The sequence below is a fragment of the Planococcus citri genome, chromosome 2 (genome assembly GCF_950023065.1).
Source record: "Planococcus citri chromosome 2, ihPlaCitr1.1, whole genome shotgun sequence".
Lineage (NCBI taxonomy): Eukaryota > Metazoa > Arthropoda > Insecta > Hemiptera > Pseudococcidae > Planococcus > Planococcus citri.
Genome location: NC_088678.1, coordinates 33,684,860 through 33,706,776, shown reverse-complemented (window position 1 = coordinate 33,706,776; position 21,917 = coordinate 33,684,860). Strand labels below are relative to the sequence as shown.

Sequence of the window (21,917 nt, the reverse complement as noted above, 5' to 3'; positions counted from 1 at the left end):
TGGTTTTGTGAATCGCAACCTAGATTGTGTATTTTTTTTTTTCAGTCTGCTATGGAACACGAACTGATGACCAGTTTTAGTTTCGATAATTATAAAGCATTGTACATTATGCAAAATTAAAGGGTCTCGTGGCATAGAAGCGTTATTTGAAACATCAATTAGAGTTTTAAAAATATTTTACCATGCACGCGTTTCGTTTCGTGTGTTTCTTCATTCATTCGCGATTGATTCAGTTTTAATGAATAAAAACGTGATGCCATGTAACGCAATCGAATCCATCTCGTGAGTAAGTTTTCGTACACGTTAGTTATCTTCCATTAGGTATCGTCTGAGATGGTATTCATTTTTGGATACGTGAATACTTAGCTGCGATGTATCTTAATGATATAATTTATATGGTGTTGGGAAAAAGATGCCGTTTGCCCATCGTTTAGCTGATTATTATCGAATTTATAAAGTTAACGGGGTTTACGAGACTGAAGAAAATACCTATTCGTGATTTTTTTTTCTCTTTAAAAAATGAAAGTTAGATGGTTATTTGGATCATTAGTCAAATTATCATTTATTATAAATTATAATTAACGAATATGAGATTAAGTATTGGGGAAGATGAACTGGGGTGTACGTAGAAAGAAACTATACTTCATTGGAATAACTTTCTTCAATATTTTGGCTCGGTTCCAGGATCCTATACGAGGGACAGGGTTTAAGAAGGGAGAAATACGAAATGATATTATTTTGACTAAAATTTCCACAGATGATGAGAGGGAATTCAAGGCGGAAAGGGAAAAGGAAGGCCTTTTTTTTGAAAAAGTCTTATGTTTATCCAAGCGTAGAGAGACCGATAGGAGCAGGAAGAGAGCGGAAGGGAGAGGTATGAAAATAGGAAAACTTTTTTCTCAATCAATCATAAATGTCAGGAAATGAGAAAAAGATGTTTAGCACCAAAACTCTTACACTTTTCAAAGTGAAAACGTTCAAGATTTTTATAGGTGGTTTTTTAATTTTTACTAGCAAAATTATTCAAAGGTTTGTTTTGTTGTACGTTGTAGAAGGGGTGGCCATTTTTCTAAATTTTAGGTTTAAATCTTTCACCCCTCCCCCTCCGATCGGTGCGTCAGAAAGGCCCACAAAGGAGTCACTGGAAGTGTGTGCCTGAGATTCGAACGATGTGATTTTTGGAAACAGCATAGTCTGAAACCTCTGTAACTAAAATCTCGCGGTTGCCCAATTTTATTTTTGTCAAATTTTTTAATATCTAAAGTTAGCCATTTTTGGCGATTTATGTTTTTGAAAATGTGTATTTATTCAGTAAAAACGACGTAAATTAGTTTTGAAATTAATTTCAACTCCTCTGAGTCAAATTCTTCGTTTCGAGACGTTCTGGAGCCTCCAGCGCAATTTTTAATTCTCCAGGATTTTTGAAATTCTTCAGAAGGTAAGGAATTGATTTCGGTGGCTAAAAATCGATCTGTAGCTTATTTTTAATTTGTTTAAAAAGTGAATCCACATTTTGGCCGATTTCCAGACGGTGAATCTTAAGTGTTTTTTATTGACCAGCATATTTAGGTCCGAGGAATAAAATTCATAAAATCAGAAATTTTCTGTTCGTTGAGAATGTGTTGAAATTCGCACAAATGGCTGTGTTTTGATAAAACCAACGTTCTATTTCGAACCATTCTGGAATCTCCAAAATCGAGCAGATCGTTCATTTTCTAAACCGACTAACGAGTTGATTCGTATTTGAGCTAATTTTCAGACGAGCGCCTTTTTCTTGACGTGCGATTTTTGGTTATTCGTATTTTTCACCATTGAGCGAGTAATGGTCAAAAATACGCCCTCAAGGAAATCGGCCAAAATGTGGATAAACTCGTGGAATAAACTGAGAGTAAGGCACACAACTCGATTTTTAGTTTCCTGTATCAATTTCCGCCCCTCATGGAGAAATTCCAAAATTCTGGAGAAGTCGAAAATTTTGCTGAAAGAATGACCTGAAATGGTCAAGTTTTTTGGGGGAGTTGATATGTATTTGTTTCATGAAGGATTTTCATGTTTTTTACCAAAAATGTGAATTTTGGATTTCCAAAAATAAAAAAATCAATTTGGGCAGTTGAAATTTTGGTTATGAGGTTTCAGACCATTTTCCTTCCAAAAACAATCCAGTTTGATGAGCTGAAATCCCAAAAATCAAGGCCTAATTTTGGTTCAAAATTCATGAGAAATTCTCAACGAATATTTTCATCGAAATATTTGAATTTCCAACGAAATTTTTAACCAATTTTGAAAATTTACATGACACTTTTTTCAAAAATTCTGAAATTATGACCCAATTTTGACATCAGAATTATCAAAAAGTGCTCAATAAACATTTTCTTCGAAATATGTAAGTATTTGAATTTATCGCGAAATTTCAGCTTATTTTGATAGTTCGCAGACCTTTTTCAAATATCCCAAAAATAATGATTCAATTTTTTGGCTCAAAATTTTCCTCGCTTTTTTTTAGGAGGAGAGGTGAAATAGATACAAAAAATGACATTTTCTCTTGCAAAAAAGTGAAAAAAAATTTGACTATATTTTGATTTGAATAAGCTTGAGTCTCAAGAGTTTTGCTCACCGGTTAAAAACGCTATACTGAGTTTAAAAATTCAGAGCTTGAACTCTCAAATTCAAAAATTTGTAAAGCTGTGTGACAGTGAGGAGCTTACTTATGGTAAAATATCTCATGTTTGGTTGCATTTTTAATTCGGTTTTTCATTTTTTTGTAGGAGGGTCATTCCATGCCAAATCGGCGGATTTTTGCACGAGGGTTCTTCGATTTTTTTCAAAATCAGATCTTATGTTGAGGTCATCAAACGATGACGAATGACGCAAACCGGTCATTTTTTCGATTTTTTTTGACGGAGCTGTGGCGCTTCAAAGTTCTCCAAAATGGCCGAAAATGGAAAATTTCAGTTGCGAATTGCTCCAGTTGTACGTGGTATAGAATTTTGAACTTTTTTTCAAATTGTAGTACTTTGAGAGGGTAATCGACGATTTATGTCAAAATCAGTGTTGCCACTTTCTGAAACCTAAAAAACTCGATTTGAAAACTTATAATTTAAATATAACCACGATGTCCACCAGTAAAAATTCTGAAAAAATTTTCAGTTTTAGTCCTTTTTATGTAGAATAACATACTTATCAAAAAATTGGAGGGGCATTTTTTTTCATTTTCGAGAAAAAAAATTACAAGTTTTATTTTCATTGCAAAAGAACCATCAGAAACCTAAAAAATGAAAATTTTTGCATTTTTGAAATATTTTATCAATGTGCAGACGAATATGTGAAAAAAATCCCCCTCACCCCAATTTGTCAACGAATTGACATTTTTCGTGCTATAATTTTATTTTAAGAGTGAAATGTATTGAAAAAATGTCGTCGCCGTTAAAAAATTGGGGTGACGGGGATTTTTTTCACACATTCGTCCACACATTGATAAAATATTTCAAAAATGCAAAAATTTTCATTTTTTAGGTTTTTGATAGTACTTTTGCAATGAAAATAAAACTTGTAATTTTTTTTTCTCGAAAATGAAAACAAATGCCCCTCCAATTTTTTGATATGTTATTCTACATAAAAAGGACTAAAACTGAGAATTTTTTCAGAATTTTTACTGGTGGACATCGTGGTTATATTTAAATTATAAGTTTTCAAATCGAGTTTTTTAGGTTTCAGAAAGTGGCAACACTGATTTTGACATAATTCGTCGATTACCCTCTCAAAGTACTACAATTTGAAAAAAAGTTCAAAATTCTATACCACGTACAACCGGAGCAATTCGCAACTGAAATTTTCCATTTTCGGCCATTTTGGAGAACTTTGAAGCGCCACAGCTCCGTCAAAAAAAATCGAAAAAATGTCCGGTTTGCGTCATTCGTCATCGTTTGATGACCTCTACACAAGATCTGATTTTGAAAAAAATCGAAGAACCCTGGTGCAAAAATCCGCCGATTTGGCATGGAATGACCCAGGAGTAATTTTTGAGAAATTTGGTTGAATTTGCCCGAATTTATGATTTTTTTCAGTAAAAGATCGTGAAAATAAAAACTTTATATTTTATTCTGTTTTCATGATTTTTTTAAATAAAGGTAATAATATTTTTTTCTTCACCCCTCCCTCCCCAAAAAGGAACTCTTAAAATTTATGTTATCGACTTATATTTTGCTTTGTAAGTATTTTGCACTTGTAATTTTTTTATTTTTAAGGTACATAATAAAAATACGAGTCAAGTAAAATATATATTCATAAAATTTAGGCAAATTGTTGCAACGTTTCATACTCCCACTAAAAACTAGAAAAATATAGGCCATGAAAAATTTTCTATGCTTTGACCGATTTATTATGTACGTACCTAATAATAATAAACATTTTGATTTTGACCACATTCGCAAGTTTTTAAACACTAAACAGAAACGATGATTTCATACTTTTCTCAGTATAAGTTGTGAGATTCTGTTTAATTTGTATTTTGTACGTATTTTTGATGTGTTGCCTATTTGTAAATATTATTTCAAGAATTCGAAAGTATCACAGTTATGAAATAATTTTTTGTTGATTTTGGATCATTGGATTTGTTTGTATTATTATTCAAATTTGGACAGGTGCATTATTTTTTAACGAGCCTTCCAAATTCTCTATTGATATGAATAATATGATGGATTATCGTTCAAATGCCATGAAAAATTTTCCAAGTTCAGCTTTTTTCCACATATTGTAATAAAAAATACGCGTCTGTCGACGAAATTAATTTTACGAGTAAAGTGTCATCTAAATTTACCACCACGCTTTTGCTTGTTCGCTCGAAAGATTGACACAAGATGTACAAAAAATGATGTAAAAAATTAAATATCCGCTCTTATACTTACAAGCTCGCTTTGGGCGCCAATATATAACCACAAAAACGTCATAAAATTTTGTAAAATGAATGAAGTTGTAGAGGAAGGAAGGAAAAAAGGTCTCGTAACAATTCTTGCATTTTCATTTTAACTAACGCATGTTTGGCACTCGTATCACGATTCTGTATGATTTTTAAGTAATTTTATTTGTCAGCTTTTATAAGCACGTGGTCGGCGTGGCTACGCGTTGTTGTATGTATATTTTTGTATCGAAGTGCGAAAAAATCACGCATTGTTAATCGTTTTTTATTTTTACTTTCTAAACATGTTGGTGTAATGTGCAAGTATGTATTTATGAAAAATCCAACATATGTTTTTTACTATCTCAAGCTAAGCGTAAGTGTGGAAAAAAGCAACATTACAGCATAAGATACGATTGTGAAAGTTTTTACAAATGAGAATTTTATTGTTTACCCGACGTAGCGTAACTGCTGTTGGTACTCGTAGATTTGGATTTCGTGTTTTTTTACCTCGTATCATCTTGTTTTTTTTTTGTACCGCGGCCACGTGATTGTGTAAAATTTGCAGGCCGCGGCGCGGCGGTGGATGTGGTGATCTTTATCGGACACGATGTTAAAATCCGAGATTCAATTAGACGATTCATCGCGGTATAATTGAGCTGTCCTTCGAGATATTGTAAAGAAGTTAATTTTATATTGGAGATAGTCCAAGTGAAGTTTTTCGGCGGCTGCTGGTCTGTTCGGTAATAGGAATTCGATTATGTATGTTATTAGGTAACGAAACTTGAGTTAGATCGGAGAACGGAGATGAGCACGCTATCGAATAAAGATAATGATAGAACTTGCAAAGAGATTTGGATAAGTTTACAACTATGTGCCTATGATAATGTTCTTTCACTTGGATACGTACTTATAGTATTATCTGCTGAGCTAAAAATAGAACCGGGATTCCCCGTTATACGTACTCTTCGTGGTACTGTTTGGGTTTAATTTCCGCTGAAAAATATATCTACTTATCCCTCAAATGTCGCTCGAGTATCTTTGACATTGAGAAAGTACATTATTTTCGTAATGCCGTTACGTTTATGTACTTTTAGTTCGTGTATGCACCGTATTTATACGTACTTCTACTTATCCACCTGCGAATTTATATCCACGAAACGCTAACTCATTCATTTCCTTAAATTTGAGACGCTATTGTCACCAAGATCACGGTGTGGTGTGCCATTAAATGATACCTACTACCGTGTGTGTTGTAATGATGATAACGATGACGATGACGACGACCGATGAATACCTTGATGGGTTCAGTTTCATCGGGTATATTGGATGAAGGAGGCGCGGTGAAGCTGGAGAAGAAACGTCAATCTTCCACGAAGAAATTGTTGAAGTAGAAGTATTTCTGAAGAAATTTAATGTTCGTCGAATTTTTTAAGTGTACCTACGTCAATTTTTTCGATGTCAGAAAAAAACGATGATGAAAATTTTCAGTATACTCGTAAATGCGAGAGAAATATAGAAAACGAATGTAGATAACGTACGTTTGTATCTATATAGATCATATACGGTATAAAACTCAAAGCCTTCGAAAGCATTTCAACATTTTCTACTTACGTCTTACACAGTGTGTTAATGAGAGAGACGCTAAGAGGGGAAGGGGGAGGAGGAGTTGTAACGATCGATGTTGAAATAGATTCTGCAAAGGTTGGAGTTGGAAAAGTACATATTATGCGAACTTCTAAATTAATTTTCTATTCGATTAATGGAATTTATGATTTCGAAAGTTTAGATTGTCTAATCTGTTAATTTAATTATAGGGTTTGGTTAAGCGATCGATTATCCGAACGATTATTTACTTACTTAGTGCATGTAATGGGCCCTCCTATCAATTCTAGAATCAACCTCTTTCCTAATTATTTTTTTCTGCGAGTTGTAATGTAGAAAAATTTGGCAATTTATCTCGAAATGCATCAGTATTTATATCGAATCGAATGATGTACTTGAAGCATAATTTTTGAAATTGAAATGAAATAATTTCGGTTTGATGTATTGCAAATTGAGGCGAAAACTGTTGAAATATTGCAACTTTTTTTTTGAACTCGTAGGTACTTGATTGATAAAATTGTTCTAATGAAGTAGTGTTGTAAATTGTCTCTAAAATGTCATAAAGCTAATTAAATTTGAAAACTGCTTGAAATATTGCTGAAGCCCCCATCTGAGATTGTGTGAAGTGAAGAAATTCAAGGAAAATTTGAATTTACCTGAAAGTGGTTAAAATTATGATATACACTGTTTTTTTCGGCTCTTATACAGTTTCGAACAATTTTATAAGTCCTAGGTGGGGTATTACTCTTGAGAAATTTTTCCGGAGCTTTCTAGTTATTTTCAATGATTGATGTTCTATTCCTATTAGTTTCACTGTATTTTGAATCCTACCTTCAGTTTTAAAAAACAAGTATGTACTTACTCTTATTATTGAGCATTATGTATTTTGTAGTAATACTGCCAGGAGGGGGGGGGGGGGCAAACAGGGCATTTTCCTCCAGACTCCTATTTCCTGAAGGATCTGAGAAATGAAGGGCTGTCGATGAATAATGACCATTCTCAGTCATACAAGTTCTCAACTTTGAAAACCGTTTGACAATTTTCCATTTTGTTTTCTACTAAAGAGTCGAATTAATTATTTTTTTGTGGGGGGGAGGGTGGAATTTTTTGGGGCTTGACGCGACGGCTTCAGGGCCGGCGAGAATCAGTGCGGGCCTCAAAATTTTTTTGAGGTACATATTTTGAACATTCTCATTTTTCACTCTTTACTTATACCATATGCCCAAGAGCGAAGCATACCAATTTTAATCACAAATTTTCGAACAACTTATTAGGACACTTAGGTTGTTAAGTTGTTTTTACTTTTACAAGATGAACCCTACATTTTTTTCATGCCCTCCCAACATGATAAAGGGTGCCTACTTAAAAGGTGTGAAAATTGGAAAATTTGAAAGATATATTATATGAAAGAAATTAAATACGTAGATATGGTATGATGGTATCAGGTGGTTTGATTTTGAAGAGTTTTTCGAAATTCAAAAATATTAATAGAAGACTAAAAATATTGCCCAAACGGAGCGAGTGACAACATTTTTTTGAAGAATTTTGTTTGAAAAATAATGGTTTTTAATAAATTTAAATGCAATTTACAAACAGAGATGTTTCACACACTCCTCCCCCCCGCCAGGCCTGGAAGGCTTCAGTTACTTGTATACTTTGAAGGACACGTCTTGATGTTCACTAATTCTGCTAATTTCTATTTCATTTTTTCCTGTCAATTTTCATGCGGGGGGGGGGGGGGGTGAGAGGAGGGGTAGTAATGTAACACGAGATTAATTTATTCCAATAATTTTTTCATTTGTGGGTCTTAACTTTTTTTCATCAACCATATGAGTTTTCAGTTTTAGTGTACCTACTTTGGTTTTCTCGATTTTTTTTTTTTTAAGCAACAAAGAGAGTACAATCTTACGTGATTAATCATAAATTAGTACTAATTTTTAGGAGAAAATTTTATGAGAGGGGGGGGGGGTCACAGCCCATTGACCGGATCCCTAACACAAGTAGTTCTAACTATAATCCAAAGGCTTGCTTCTCCAAAGCATCCGAGAGCCATGAGGGTGCAGCAGCTGGATTGCTTTGGTGTTGATGTGACTGTGTAGGCGCTTCTCATGGACATCCGCATAACATTCGCGTAGGCCTACTTCATCCACATAGGAAGTACTCAAATCTGCATGATATCGTCATTACGTGAGAATCTGCATGCAGTCACAATCATTCTCAGTATGACATTTTACCTTCTCTGTATCACCTGGCGATTAGACCTTTTTGCACAGCCCCATAGCACCGGTCCATATGTCCAGATAGGTCAGATAATATGCTTGTAGACCAGGACTTTGCAGCTCAGGTCCAGTTCCGAGTGCCTTCCAATTAGCCAATATAGTTGCCGCGCATTTTTCTTTCATTTGGTTGGACTTCATTTTCACATGGACCTTCCATGATAATCTGGAGTCCAAGTGCATTTCCAGGTATTTAGCTGAGTCAGCCTGTGGTATTGGCTCACCTGCAAGATGAACCCTCATATAGAGCTGTTGGCATGACGAAGAGTGAAGAGCACGTGCCTCGACTTTTGATGATTCAGGGCAATCATCCACTTTCTTGTCCAATTTTGTAAATTTTTTCTAGTGACTTTTGCAGCACATTGTTGGCACTGTTCTGATCTATGCTCACAGCCAAGACTGTGGTATCATCTGCAAAATGATTTCTCGAAATTGAAAAAAAAAAAAACAAAAAATTAGGAAGGGTAGAAATACAAAATTTTAAGGGTCTGCCCGTTCTGATTCTCATGATTCAATAAGGAAAATCAACTTTACATCATAGTCCAAGCCTCAAAAAGACGTGAAAGAAACTGGAAACCAAGCCAGTTCATGGAAAACATTGTAAAATTATTTTATTTTTTTTCTACTGAATTGAAAAATGAAAGCTACCTACCAATATACCTACTTCAGATCCGCTTGGAGAATTGATGACGACTTTCAATTTTCAAGTGTTTCCAAATTGCTTAAAAATCAGGTAGGAAGAGTATCCGGATTTAGGAGTCTTTTCACACCATTTTCCCAAGTTTAAGGGGTCTTCTTATTAAATGATTTTTTTTCTCATTCCCATTGCGACTCAATTTGTTTTTCAACAGTTATTTTACTTGTTAAAATTCTCCTAACCAAAACCAATAATGTTTTCTGCAATTTATACGTATTCGACCTTACATAATAATTTTGACCCAATGTACGAGTAACAAATTTTCACATTGTTCAAGCATTGTTCGTAATTTTTATTGTGTTTTATTTGATTTTCGAAACGATTTTAACAAGGTTTTATTTTATTTGATTGTTTCGTTATACTAGCTCGAAGAAAACCGAGGTCTCCGACTGAAAGAACCTATTCGCCAAAGTCTAGTCATCAACGATGATATACGCAGCGAAGCGTATAACGGTACATTTTATCAAACGGCGTTTTCGGAAACGCCATCCGATGGGAATTTCAAAACGGCGGTGGAAAGCTTTTTCGACGAGAACGGATACGTTGCCGGAGGAACGCTGAAACCGGGAGAAGACGCTTATGGTAGAAATAAATTCAATCAAATAGCTAGCGACAAATTAGCTAGTAACAGAGAGATACCAGATACTCGGATGTCACAGTATGTACCTTTCTATCTTTTTACCTATCTTATGCATTGCCTACCTGCATGCATGCATGTTCTACATGTACATAAATGTTCTAATATATACGATCGTATAATATTATATTATATGTTCTCGAATGAATTTTTAATTTACCTACCTACGAGTATGTAATGTAATGTAATGTATCTAACTGTATGCAATGAATCTATAATAAAGTGACGTTCATGTGCAAAATGCATGCAGCCAGTATTGAATAAATTTTCACTTTTTACAGATGCCCAAACACATTCCACGATGACTTACCGCAAACCAGTGTAATAATTACCTTTCACAATGAAGCTAGATCGACGTTGTTGCGTACGGTGGTCAGGTACTAAATGATTTTAATTGCTGAAAATGCGCCAGCGTTGGCTGCTTTTAATTATGTAACGAGATCAATTTGTCGATCGAAGACCGACGTGTATCGTATATATTCGGCACCGGTATACCCCGGTACCGTTAATTATTTAAATTTATGAGAACGAGAGGGAACGTTTTCAGTATACGAGTATAGATGAAGAAAGTGAAAACGAAACGTTTTAATTATAAGTAAACCAGAGCACTAATCTTTCGTTTACCTTTTGAACAGTGTGCTGAATCGCAGCCCGGAGCATTTAATAAAAGAAATAATCTTGGTCGACGACTTCAGCGATGATAGTAAGTTGCAATTTTTTTTTCTCTCATCCTACTCGTTGTGAACCTAAACACGCTCCTGTGTAAATGAAAATAAGGTCTCGACTACGGAGATCTCTTCTTTTTATCCTGCGTGGTGGAAAATAAAGGTGGATATACTGGATAGCGATTATTTTAAAAATAATATTAATTGCGATGTTCCGCTTCACTCAGAGTCTCAGACGTGTACATCGTTTGTTAGAATTTCAATTAAGCCGTAAAGCGATAATCGACTCGTAATTAAAAAGTAATTACTTTTATGAATGATATTTGCTTTAATGTCTGTCTCGTTATTTAATTTGATTCGTAGCCGCGAGCTATTAAGTTTATTGCTTTTATCGCCAGCACCTTGTCCATTGCATTGTACAGGCTTCCGAACGATTCGGTGCACGATGTGACGAAAAATATACTTAGGTATTGCTCGTTATTCGTTGGTGTTTTATTAAAGGAAAACAACTTACGGAGTTTGTCAATTTTCAGAATCGATTAGCTGGAAATTTTCCGTTCAAGTTGATGAGTTTGCCCACAGCTGTTTGTAATTAGTTATGTTCAGCTGGGGGCTAAATATCCTACTCGGGTTTACTCGCATGCGGTACAACTTTGTCGAAAAAATTATGTCACAAAAAAAGACAAATATTAAATAACTCGATTTTTATTCGTCGGCAAACCGGAATGATGGTAATTAATGCAATCGCCTTTCTATATTATTAAAAACTCGATCGATCATTCGTTTATTATTATTTATTATTTTTTTGGTAGTTGTAGGTATATTTATAAAAAATCTGGTTTTTCTGTCAAATTATTTGCTTCTTGGAAAATAAATTACAGAAATACGAATACGGTGAATTGTATTTTGCAGTTATTTTTTATATCGCCAAATTACTTTTGGATATTTTCAAATCACTTATTACCGCAGGTATATTTTTTGACATGCAAGTTTGAAAATTTTATGCAAAAATTGCTGTCAGAAAATCGATGAATGAAGAAGGTGTGGCGTACTTCGACACGTTTTAATTTTTTACTTCCTTTTGTTTTCCTACCTCATTGATTTATTTCATATTTGATTCTGTCAAATGACCGGCTTTGCTTTGCTTCCACATGTGTTGAAAATATATTTTTTATTTGAGAGCCTGAGTACTTATCAAATGAAATAACTTGGTCTTGAAATAAAATATTGGCATTTTAATTTCAGATTTTAAGCTGTAGGTAATTAGGTATAGCCTTTGAGTGAAATAGAATATGAAATTAATGAGCAAAAAAAGGCATTGAACGAAAATTAGGTGTTTAAACTTTTGACCCGATCGGAGGTCAATGTGAGGAATTTCCAGTCATCGTAGCATTAATGATTTATTACCTAACGCCACTAATTAACATTTGCAAGCTCACAAATACGTGTATTTTCTCGTTTGCTGAAAGAAAACATATTGATAATAAATAATAACCATCACAAAAGCGCAGATGTTGCATAGAAATTTCCTGGAAAGTGACGGGAAATTGAAAAGAAAACTGAGAATAAAGTGTTGCAAAAAATGCTTAAAGAGTTGACTAATTGCTGAAATTGAACAGAAATGTAGTAAATTTGCCAAAAAAAAAGTGGCACCATAGCTTTCCAAAATTTTTCCCCCGTTTCAGAAATGATATTTCGATATTTTGGGTTAATTAATGTGAATATTTGCAAAGAAAAAATTTTCAGAACACGAATTTTCTCATAAATAAGCGGTTTGCAAATTGGGGATCTCTCGAGTTGTTTGAAAAAAGTGCGTTCCGGAAATTCTGAATCCAAAATTTCATCTGCCAAAAATCAATATTTCAGTTTTTGATGAATTTTTTAAAAATTGAAAACTTATCGATATTTTTCCCATTTGGAGCTGTTTAATCAGAACTAAATTTTGTCATTTCCCCCCCCGTTAAACTCTCAATATTTTTTGGATTTTCTAAAAATAATTTGGCGGTTTGAAAATTTAATTTTGCTATTTTTTAAGAGGTTTGGTCATAGATTTGAATCAAATTTTTGAAAATTCTTATAGTGGTCACTTCAATTTGTCCAGCTTTTTGACTTGAGTTCAATAAATACAAAAAAACGCTGGGAAAAAAAGTGAAACGAGTAGTTCAATTGAAGAGCTCTATTCCAAAGTGGGTTAAGTCATTTCAAAAAAATGCACGTTTTACGGAGATTTTTACTTCAAAAGTGGGTTAAGTGATCGATTCTTCAAAGTAAATTTTTCTACAAGTAATTGTTCTATGTCCAAAGAAACGAAAGGTGCACCGACCTTTGGAATATCAAAAACTTTAAACGCATTTTTTGGAGGAAAAAATGACTTAACCCACTTTGGAATAGAGCTCTTCAATTATTTACCGAGTTCTTGGATATTTTCTATTTCCTTGCCCCTTCCAATCTGAATTCTACTATTTGTACTTTTGAGATGAATATGGAATAGCTAATGGACCTCATAAGGGAACCTCTTGAGGTGTTCGCCTCCGATTTGAATGGGACCGCGATTTTTGGAAAGATCATGTTCCAAAACCCCCAAATCCAAATTTTCAGCTGCCCAAGTTCATTTTTCGATTTTTGGCGAATTTTTGAAAATCCAAAATTGACTATTTTGGTGATATATATGCTTTTTTAAAAAAAAGTACGTACTTGATCAGTAAAAATGTTCAAAGTAAGTCCTAAAACTGATATTAACCGCCAAAATCCAAATTTCGCCATTTCCAGCCATTCTGGAGCCCCCAGCGCTATTTTTCAATTTCTCCAGAATTTTGAATGTGACCAAGGAAACGGTAAAATTTTGATTTTTTTTGGATTTCTTATTTTGAAAAAAGGTGGTCAAAAAACCACTCTTGAGGTGTCCCTCCCAAAATCGACTGAAATATGGATAAACTCGTTAAACAGATCGAGTATAACACACAACTCGATTTTTAGCTGCCCAACTTCATATTCACGCCTTCTGCAGCAAATTGAAAATTCTGGAGAAATTTAAAAGTAGCGCTGGACTGGAGGCTCCAGATCGGTGGGAAATGGCGGAATTCGGTCTCGGTAGGTTAGTTATGGACAAAATACAGCGATTCGCGCAAATTTCAAAAATTTCCTCTCAAACGGGAAACTTTTGATTTTTTTTGATTTTTATGTGAAAAAAACTGGTCAAAAAACCACCTTTGAGGTGTCTCTTCCGAAACCGACTCAAATGTGGATAAACTTGTTAAACAGATCGAGTATAACTCACAACTCGATTTTTAGCTGCCCAACTTCATATTCACGCCTTCTGGAGCAAATTCAAAATTCTGGAGACATTTTAAAGTAGCGCTGGAGGCTCCAGAATGTCTGGAAATGGCGAAATTTGGATTTGGGCGGTTAATATCAGTTTTAGCACTTACTTTGAACATTTTTACTGATCAAGTACGTACTGTTTTTAAAAAAAGCATAAATCACCAAAATAGTCAATTTTGGATTTTCAAAAATTCGCCAAAAATCGAAAAATGAACTTGGGCAGCTGAAAATTTGGATTTGGGGGTTTTAGAACATGATCTTTCCAAAAATCGCGGTCCTGTTCAAATCGGAGGCGGACACCTCAAGAGGTTCCCTTGTCAGCATTATTGCAATATATATTATTTTTTTATTTTATTTTGGAGAAGGGAAGAACATTGCTTTTGTTTTTAAGGGCAATTTGATCATTTTAGTGTTCAATATTTTGGTCTGGTGCTTCGTGTACGTGTAAAAAAAATTATTTTAGTTTTTACGAAATTCACTTTTCAAACATTGCAGCATTCTTCTGAAAAGTTGGGGAACGAAATATTAAATATAAGTTGATTTTTTCGATAGAACAAAAAAAAATTCCTGTGCCTATATTTTGAAAAATCAGAGAAGAAAAAACCAAATACGCTGGAGATACTTTATGGGTGATGATGGGGGGAGAGGGGAGTCGCGTTACTCATGTCTATTGTACTGCGTGCAATTAAGCATAGGTACTAGAAATTGAATTACCTATATTGTAATATTTTTTAAATCGATTATTATCGTTTTTAATCGAATCTTGTCAAAAACGATGTTTATTATTTCGAAATCCTATTTCAATGAATCCTTCCCCAGTTGGTCAAAATCAGCTCGGCGAGAGTATTAAAATATGTTTTCATTTACAACATGATGGATAATTTCCGAAACTGCATGTTCTTGAACATTAAAATAGCAAAGCCCAAACTAATTCCAAACTTTCACATGAATTCTTAATTTTTCAATTTCCTTCGTGAAATCAATCGCTCACTCGTGGATTTATGTAAGACTCGGTGGTAATTTAATATCGTAAAAAAAAAATCGCTGAAGTTTTCCACCACTTTTCCACATTTTATTGTTCTTAGGCTTCCAAAGTTTTATCGGTAAGATGCGATTAATTTGACACTTTCTTTTTTTTTTTACAGCGAAATACGGCGAAGAATTAAGTAAAATTCAGAAAGTTCGAGTATTACGAAATGATAAACGCGAAGGTGAGTGTCAAGCGGATATTTATGCGATGTTAATGACCACTTGGTGCTGACGTCGCACGATTTAGTGAGGCTCATCTTTTTCCCTGTTTTTCGCTTTTTTTCGATAAAAAATATGAAAAAGAAGCGTACGTTATAAAAGTTACTCAACGAAAACTTGGAAATAGATTACGTACATTATCTTAAAAGAAAAGTAAATTTATCGCGTGTTTTTCGCATACGTATGCCATTGTAACGGGTCCCTTTTTTTGTTTTGAAAGAAAGGGGTCGAGGAAGAGGGTGATCTTTTGGTTTAAATCCTGTGCGGAAATCTCTCGTATTCGGTAGAGAATACAAAAGCGTATATTTGTACGATTTGCGCAACGATATTATATTATTTTCTATTCGGTTTTGATATCGCCTTCAGTCGAATGAATTTCGCATGACTGCTTTCTTCGTAATAATTGCTTTAGTCTCGAGTTGTATAAAAGAAAGAATATGATTCTGCAGAAGGAATTCTCGTATTTGAATGACTATCTGGTAGGCTTTAGTGTCGTAAAATTCGGCTGCGAAATTTTTTGTTTTTTTCAGAGAAAATTGCGACGAATTTTGGTTGGCTGTCGTATTGATCGTGTGTACTTAAGTATACGTTAGGGTGAGTTTTTTTGGAAGGCGTTGGCAAATTATTGTTTATGTTCGCCGAGCTTTATAGATATATGAGAACGTGGTGAATAGGAATTTGTACATTTTCGATGGCATGTGCGCGCCAACAATTGATTAGAAATTCATTTCACGAAATTCGGCTCGGAATTTCAGCCTTTAAAACGATTTGCGAGTTAGGCATTCGGTTACTGAATCTGTTACACAACGGTTATCTGTGCATTCGAGTGGTAAAGATGCGTAGGTAGGTAGGGATTTTCTCTCGGTGAAATAAATAGATATCAGTTATTATGATTTATTCGGAAAGACGATGGCGATTTTGCTATCGGTCTAGAAATAACAGGTTACTCTCATTGATCGGCTGGTAATAATGGAGCTGCAGACTACTTTCACTTGATCGGCCGCTCGAGAGACTCGAATTACGATTATCTCATATGTGGAAATTATTCCTCCGACGGAATAAAGATGAAAAAAAAAACAATCAGAGTCCTAGACGAATGTTTATTCTTATACCGGACGCGCTTTTTTGCCACCTGTCATGCATTTCTTTAGATATTGTTGCTTTTTATAAATAAATATGCTGTGTACCTGCAAATTAATACGACGTAATGTTTCGCAGGTTTGATGCGATCCCGGGTGAAAGGTGCAGACAACGCCACCGCTCCTGTACTCACATTTCTAGATAGTCACGTCGAATGTAATAAAAATTGGCTGCAGCCGTTACTCGAACGAATTCGTGAAGTAAGTTTACGCGACCGACCGGTAACGACGAACTCGTCGTGAAAATAACACTACAGGTCTAATTAAATTAATATTTTTCGATGCGTATGAATGAGTAGTACGCGCGAATACACGGACGTATCTGGAATTTAATGCCGAAACCGATACGAACGGTGCCCGTCTTCGCGATGGATGGCGATTGGCGATGGGCAAATACACAGTTCATAGCGGTGACGTGCTTCGATGACCTGTTGCTCTTAAACGTTTCATTTGTGAATCAAAAACGTGACGGAATTATTTTTTGGCTATACGAGGAGGGAGGGGTAGGATAAGTTTAGGATTGGGCTGACCAGGAAGAGACGATTATTGGGATTTTGCGATGAAATACGAGTTCGAAGTATTACTTATTTACTTTCTATCGGACAGGTGGGTGGGAAGGCGTTTTCGAAATTTCGTTACTATGAAAAAAAAAATTGAAAGCAAGTTTTTTATTGTAAGAAAAAGTTTTTAAACTAAGTTTTTTTTTTAGCTCTGATGAGAAGAAAAATCACGTTGAAATGTTGGAGAAGTTAGAGAACACCGAAACAAAATAATAAAATATCAAAAATTCGTCTTGAGTTCAACTTTCGTAGCATTTTGATAAAATAACAGCGTGTATCAATTATCAATTTTTTCATTTTTTATTTTTTTAAAACAATTTTTTAAATTTATTTTAATGTTTAAAATTGTGTTTTCAATTTTTTGAAAAAATATCGTGTTGGTTTGCTGATGTAACGTTAAAATATCGAAACCTTGAGTAGGTACATTGTTCACAAGACTTCAGTTTTTAGATAAGAAAACTTAATTTCTTGGAAATCTACATTTTACATCACATTATGATGAGTTTTATGCTCATTTTTTCGATCCATCGAAATAATGAGCTTAAAGGAAAGTACAGAAAAAATAATATTTTCGTTCTGGAATTATCTTACTTCTGTTAGTTTGTAGTATGGTACCTACTTATTCTGGTTGAGTTTTGAATTTCTAAATGATAAGATTTAGTGAGTACCTATTTGTTATAAGTATTGAGCTTAGAGGAATTTGAATTTTTCCTTGAAATAAAAAATCGTTCGTCTTAATTCTCGAAGAATTTACTAAAAAAACGTATTTTTTACTGTTGAGAAATAGTGAAAGGGATGGGGGTGCGTTTCTTTGTAATGAAATACCTACGTAGTTGTAAAATAGCACCATGCTTTTCTCTTTAGTTGATTTTATAGTAAAAAATCTCATCTTGGTATACTTTTGCTTTTTTTCATTGTCTAGTGCCAATAACGAAAAGTTCAAATTAGGTTTTATTGGGCTTGAAAATTTGTTCTTCTTTTAAAATACTTCACCAAAGAGGTATTCCAGCGTCTTGTAATCATTCGAGCGGAAACAAAAAAAAATCGAGAAAGTTCTGAAAATACGTGTTTGTTTTTTAGTTTTACATGTTAAACAGCAAGTGGTGAATTTAAATTCCAAAATTTTTTTAAAATTTGAGCTAATTTGCTTAGACAGCTACTAAAATTCGGTTCATATTTCATTTTCGGTCTCATGAATAGTTGGATTGTAGCTTCCAGCTGTTCTGGAGCCTCTAGCCAATTTATTTTGTACATGTTATAGGTATTTTTTAAAAAAAGGTTGAAAACCTGCCTCAATATAGCAGGGATGGTTTGGGTTCGAGCAAGGTTTTTTGGGTGGGGAGAGGGAGAGGGGGAGTTGAGAACAAAAATACCTTATCAAACTTCAAAATATATCAAGTAAAAATACAAAAACGTGTTTGAAGAGCGTTTTGTGCTAGAAATTGTATTTCTGAAATTCCTCTACTTAATGTTTCCATTTTTGGAAATGTTCAAAAAGAACTATGCTATAGAATTGAAATCAGTCCAACTTCCAAGCGAGACGAGAGTTGAAGTTTCGAAAAAAGTTATACTGCAAAAAAGTAAAACTAATTTTAGTGGTTTTGAGATTTTTTAAAATTTAGTAAAAAATCTCGGGACATTTCACTGTTGAGGGATTAGTCCCAACGAAATGAGAAAAAGAGCTGTCGATAATTATGATTTGAAAAATATATATTTTTGGTGTTCATAAATGATCAAAATTTTGACGAATTTCATTCAGTTTTACCGAAATGCTGAATGAAATTCGTCTCGTTTTTTTGCTTCAATTCTTGCTCAAAACTTTTTCATCAATTTTCAGCGTAGTTTTTTTTTCAACAGGGGATGGGTGTTAAGATTTTTTTAGTCTGTCTACATATATGAAAAATGAAAGCTAAAATATAAAAGAAACATGTGTATTTTCAGGTTTAAAACCAGTTTTTCCAATAGTGAGTCATTTTCATTTTTCGGTGAAAGAGATACACAGGAGATCGAAGAAGTGAACTGTGAAGGCTGACAAATTTTGAAATTTTGGTTTCTGATCAATTGTGTAGTTTTTGAAAATTTCATTCAACTCAATGTTTTCGCGTATTATCTAGCTAGAAGATGCAAGCATCTCTCATGATCTCATCATCGATGCAAAAATTTTGCAAAAAAATTTCTGAAAACGTCATGGAACATTTTTGAGATTTTCTATTCCTCAATTCTCATTCTTTTGATTGCTTAGCTAGGTACCCTTATGTTATCAATATTTTGAGTATTAAAAAATAACGAAGAGAAAAATAGGATAATCTTTTTCTCTCAATTTGTTGATACTTATTATGATTTTTTTGTCAGAAATTAAATGAATTACTCAAAGAGTTCGAAACTGTGCTAATGTACTTCCACGAGTGCCTTACAACATCCTCTAAACTTCAGAATAGAATTCAGAATGGTTGCTTTGGAAAATTATTAAGTATTGATAGGTACCTACGTATAAAACGTCTCGGGTCTCGAATAAATAATTTCTCTACTTTGTACCAACTGGTTTCTTTGCATAAAAACACTCGATTTTTTTTTTGAAATGCATGATTTTTTTGACCCATCAAAGAATAAATTGGAAGCCTTTCAAACAATCCATTGTTCATCCTTAATGGATTTCCCTAATCAAACTTCATTATATTCATTTTTCAGGATCCTTCTCGAGTTGTTTGTCCCGTAATTGATGTAATAAACATGGATACCTTCGAATATATCGGAGCATCGCAAGAACTGAGAGGAGGATTTGACTGGAACTTGGTATTCAAGTGGGAGTACATGACGAAAGAAGAACGACTCCAAAGGACTAGTCCGATAGCACCGATTAGAACGCCAATGATTGCCGGAGGATTATTCTCCATTGATCGAAAATATTTCGCCAAGCTGGGAAAATACGATATGCAAATGGATATATGGGGCGGCGAAAATTTAGGTTTGTGTATTATTTGTGATCTTTTAGTGTTAGTTTACTGTACAAGTTTCGAAAAAAAAAAATTCGGAGGAAGGAAGCAAGTTTTATAAAATATAAACGAGATACTGGAGTCTGGAGTTGGATGTGGCATCGACTAGGTGGTGCGAATCTGCGTTTATCTGCGAAATAAAAAAAATATTAAGGTATTTTGTTAGAATTATTCGAAATTTGACTTGAGGAGAATAATTGCAGCTTGTGCTGGCCTTTACGATCAGCTCGATAGAAAGTCATTGTTCAAGCATTGAGATTCGTGAATCGATCGAGGAGGATCCGCGTTCAGCGTTGTTGTGGTTTGTTGGGGAGCGGAAGCTTAGGGTAAGAAATAATTAATAATAAAAGGTCGATGTTCTAAGGACTCAGACCGTCGAATTGGTGCCTCGATGGCGGCAGCACCGATACCAACTTGCCAAATTCCTATGCAACTTTCACGTTATCTAGTTGAAGAGGGAGTAGAGGTGCCAGTGATCGTAGTCGTAGTGTTGTAGTTATGTCGTTGGGTGATGTGTGTGTAATGTGTGTATATTTTTCGAGGATGGGTCGCGTGGTGTACGTGCCCGGTGCCTTTTTTTCAGTCGATCTGTCGATCCTCGGTCGGTGTGGTTTATCGTGATTCGCGTTCGAGCATTGCTTCTTTGCTTCTTGATTCATGGACGCATTTTTGTGGAAGATTGACCATTATTTTTGATACTATTCGTTGTTAATTCGATTTTTAGAAATATCATTCCGCGTGTGGCAATGTGGCGGCAGCCTGGAGATAATTCCGTGTTCCAGAGTTGGTCACGTGTTTCGCAAGAAGCATCCGTATTCGTTTCCAGGAGGAAGTGGAGCTGTATTTGCCAAAAATACCAGACGGGCGGCTGAAGTATGGATGGATGAATATAAGGAATTTTATTACGCCGCTGTTCCTCTTTCCAGAACTGTGCAGTATGGAGAGTAAGTCCTGTTGTATTATAGATTATAGTACTTATCTCCTAAGTAACCTGGATGAACGTCCCTTGAGCAGATTGGCAGAAGGAGAAACCGGAATCAGTGCTCTTGACCGCGTTGCTGCAAAATTAGAATAATGTTGCCTTTATGCCTTTCGCAGGTTTAAAATGATACCTAGTGAAATTTAATTAAAAATTGATTACCAAATTTTTCTTTCATTAAGTTGTGTCTTAACACTCACATCACATCAGTATAAAGCGGCCCGATGTAATACCTACTTCCTGTCAGAATGTTGAACCAAGATGCAATCTGGCTGCATAAATTGTTAACGTTGTTTTTATCGTTGATTTTAATTTTCAGCATTTCCGAACGTTTGGATTTGAGAAGACGATTGAATTGTAAACCGTTTAAATGGTATTTGAAAAATGTTTATCCTCAATTGAAGGTGCCCCAGACTGCGGTAGGAAGCATTCAGCAAGGTCCTTATTGTATGGATACTATGGGCCACCTATCTGGGGATACTGTTGGATTGTACCCTTGCCACAATACCGGAGGAAATCAGGTTCGTTTGGAAGTTTTTGTTTCAAATCAGTTTAAAATCATACTAGAGTTTTTCGTAGATCTACAGAAAAAAAAATATTCGAGTAAAAGAATGGTAGATTATACAGAAAGAAAATCAATTTTCTTGAAGGCAACGAAATGGTGACTGAAATTTGACATAGCTAAGTTTCTAAATCATATTGTTTAATTCGCAGGGTTGGATGATTTCCAAGACTGGCCAGATTATGCATCACTCTGTATGTTTATCGTTAAACGATCCAGTTCCTAATAGTTTAATCATCATGCGACATTGTCAAGAAGTTTTAGATCAGGTAATCATCAGAAATTTTTCGTACATGTTACTTTTCTAGTATTTTCATAGGATTTTCCCCCCTGAACCGAGG

The 21,917-nt window shown here is 34.6% G+C and overlaps 1 protein-coding gene across 1 annotated transcript in view; it reads left to right on the top strand.

Annotated features, from left to right (window-relative positions):
* Pgant2 (polypeptide N-acetylgalactosaminyltransferase 2) overlaps positions 1-21,917 on the top strand; it is a 72,898-nt gene that overhangs the window by 49,577 nt on the left and 1,404 nt on the right. The window contains exons 2-10 of the mRNA XM_065349758.1: positions 9,838-10,130; positions 10,391-10,486; positions 10,745-10,812; positions 15,241-15,306; positions 16,562-16,683; positions 19,731-20,007; positions 20,760-20,979; positions 21,334-21,535; positions 21,729-21,845. Coding sequence (XP_065205830.1) covers positions 9,838-10,130; positions 10,391-10,486; positions 10,745-10,812; positions 15,241-15,306; positions 16,562-16,683; positions 19,731-20,007; positions 20,760-20,979; positions 21,334-21,535; positions 21,729-21,845 — 1,461 coding nt within the window. The remainder of the gene's footprint in view (positions 1-9,837; positions 10,131-10,390; positions 10,487-10,744; positions 10,813-15,240; positions 15,307-16,561; positions 16,684-19,730; positions 20,008-20,759; positions 20,980-21,333; positions 21,536-21,728; positions 21,846-21,917) is intronic.